Below are 2,967 nucleotides of genomic sequence, written 5' to 3'. Positions count from 1 at the left end.
AATGGCGTAAACCCAGGAGGCGGAGCTTGCAGTGAGCTGAGATCCGGCCACTGCACTCCAGCCTGGGCGACAGAGCGAGACTCTGTCTCAAAAAAACAAAAAGGAAAAAAAAATCTCAGGCCTGGGCACTGTGGCTCATATCTGTAATTGCAGCACTCTGTGAGGCCTAGGCAAGAGGAATGTTTGAGCCCAGGAGTTTGAGACCAGCCTAGGCAACATAGCAAGACATCTCTACAAGAAATAAAAATTAGTTGGACGTGGCAGTGTACGCCTGTAGTCCTATCTACTAGGGTGGCTAAGGCAAGAGGATGGCTCGAGCCCAGAAGGTCGAGGCTGCAGTGAGCTATGATCATGCCATTGTACTCCAGCCTGGGTGACAGAGTGAGACCATGTCTCTAAAAAAATTAAAAGATATAAAAAAATTTTTAATAGACAATACCTAAAAGCTACTTTTAAAATGTGCTATGGGGCTGGGCATAGTGGCTCAGGCCTATAATCCCAGCACTTTGGGAGGCCAAGGTGAGCAGATCACTGGAACCCAGGAAGTCAAGACCAGCTTGGCCAAACATGGTAAAACCCCATCTCTACTAAAAATATAAAATTAGCTGAGTGTAGTGACACCAGCCTGTAATCCCAGCTACTTGGGAGGCTGAAGCTAGAGAATTGCTTGAACCTGGGAGGCGGAGGCTGCAGTAAGCCGAGATTGCACCACTGCACTCCAGCCTGGGCGACAGAGTGAGACTGTGTCTCAAAAAACAAATCAATAAAAATAAATGAATAAAAGAAAATATGCTATGGTCTGAATGTCTGTACCCTCCCAAAGTTTGTATATTAAAACCTAAACATAAATGTAATTATTAGGAAGTGGGGCCTCTCGAGAGGTGATTCAATCTTGGGGTGGAACCCTCAAGAATGGGATACATGCTTTTAAAACAGGCCCAAGGGAGCTCATCACCTTTTCTGCCATGAGGACACAGGTAGAAGGCCCCACCTATAAACCAGAACATGGGCCTTCAGCAGATACCGAATCTGCCCACACCTTGGTCTTGGACTTCCCAGCCTCCAGAACTGAGAAATATATTTCTGCTGTTCATAAGCCACCTAGCTGGAGGCACTTTGTTATAGCAGCCCACATGGACTAAGACACCATACTCGCCAAAGTGAAGAGCTGTCCCCTTAGGTCATTTATGTAGAGAGCATTCAACATACCAGCTTCTGGAAGAAGTCCGTGACTGTCAGCTTGGAGAACTGGGGCAATATGATGTCAACCTCTTGCTCAGTTTTAGCTAGAAAAGAGCATTAGAAATGGGAGGATAAATGTTTCTGTAATCTAAAGTGATCCCTATAGCCCAGTTGTTGTGGCTCACGCCTGTAATCCCAGCACTTTGGGAGGCCGAGGCAGGTGGATCCCTTGAGGCCAGAAGTTCAAGACCAGCCTGGCCAGCATGGTGAAACCCTGTCTCTATTAACAATACAAGAATTAGCCAGGTATGGTGGCAGGTGACCGTAATCCGAGTTACTTGGGAGGCTGAGGCAGGAGAATAGCTTGAACCCAGGAGGCAGAGGTTGCAGTGAGTTCACGCCACTGCACTCCAGCCTGGGTGACGGAGGAAGACTCCGGAAAAAAAAGAAAAGAATAGAAAGTGATCCTTGGGAAGGAGACGGTACAGAACTTTGTCTTAGTCATGCATCCTTCCCCTCGGTTTAGACGAGTAGTACGAGAAGATGGAACACAGCTCAACCCCCGACCTAGGGTGAACTCTGTCTTCCATTTAGGTACCTCCTGTGAGCCACAGGAGGTATAACTCATTCCCGAGCTGGGACCAGGGAGTGATAACCAGACACATTCCCCACTGATGGGGTTTCCTGATACTTAAGGGGCTTAGTGGGCTTCTCTGGCACTCATAAAACTCTACTGAGGATGCCAGACACAGTGGCTCACGCTTGTAATACCAGCACCTTGGGAGGCTGAGGTAGGAGGATCACCTGAGGTCAAGAGTTCAAGACCAGCCTGGCCAACATGATGAAACCTCATCTCTACTAAAAATACAAAAAATTAGCCAGGTGTGGTGGCACGCGCCTGTAGTCTCAGCTACTTGGGAGGCTGAGGCTTGAACCAGGGAGGCAGAGGTTGCAGTGAGCTGAGATCACGCCATTGCACTCCAGCCTGGGTGACAAGAGCGAAACGACCTCTCAAAAACAAACAAACAAACAAAAAACCTATTGAGAAGTCATCTAGGTTTCAAGTGTTGTTATGGAAGTTCCATGCCTCACTGGACACAGTCCTGGGATACTGTGCTTTCTGTTTTCACATTATTACTATTTTGAGACAGGATATCGCTCTGTTGCCCAAGCTGGAGTGCAGTGGTGCGATTACAGCTCTCTTGCAGCTTGACCTCCTAGACTCAAATGATTCTCCTGCCTTAGCCTCCCAAGTAGCTGGAACTATAGGTATGCACCATCACACCTGATGATTTTTTTTTTTTAATTTTTTGTAGAGATGGGGTCTCACTATGTTACCCAGGCTGGTCTCAAACTCCTGAGCTCAAGTAATCCTCCCGCCTCGGCCTCCAAAAGTGCTGAGATTACAGGTTTGAGCCACCGTGCTTGACCTTTTCATTATTAATGTGGTATGAGGATTTCCCAGTGAAAAGGAGGTTTGGCAAATAATGACCATTGACAGCTACATACCCCCACCAGCATCTTTCACAGCAGGCTCGGACTACCCTTAACGTAAGGCTGGTCAATTTCTAACAAAGGATCCCAGGGCAGACTGATTCTACATGAGAACAACAGCATAAAAAGTGTATCTAGGCTAGGTGTGGCGGCTTACGCTGGTAATCCCAGCACTTTGGGAGGCCAAGGCAGGCAGATCACTTGAGGTCAGGAGTTCGAGACCAGCCTGGCCAACATGGTGAAACCCCATCTCTACTAAAAATACAAAAATTAGCTGGGTGTGGTGGTGGG

At 47.6% G+C, this 2,967-nt stretch overlaps 1 protein-coding gene across 2 annotated transcripts in view; it reads right to left on the bottom strand.

Annotated features, from left to right (window-relative positions):
* The window catches only part of RHPN2 (rhophilin, Rho GTPase binding protein 2), a 74,895-nt gene that overhangs the window by 11,997 nt on the left and 59,931 nt on the right, over positions 1-2,967 (bottom strand). For both annotated transcript variants that reach the window (XM_011995244.1, XM_011995243.1), the window contains one exon: positions 1,210-1,286. In XM_011995244.1, the coding sequence (XP_011850634.1) occupies positions 1,210-1,286 (77 nt within the window). The remainder of the gene's footprint in view (positions 1-1,209; positions 1,287-2,967) is intronic.

Source organism: Mandrillus leucophaeus, unplaced genomic scaffold (genome assembly GCF_000951045.1).
Source record: "Mandrillus leucophaeus isolate KB7577 unplaced genomic scaffold, Mleu.le_1.0 Scaffold48, whole genome shotgun sequence".
NCBI lineage: Eukaryota > Metazoa > Chordata > Mammalia > Primates > Cercopithecidae > Mandrillus > Mandrillus leucophaeus.
The sequence above is the reverse complement of the archived record's forward strand: the minus strand, read 5'-3'. Positions and strand labels throughout refer to the sequence as shown.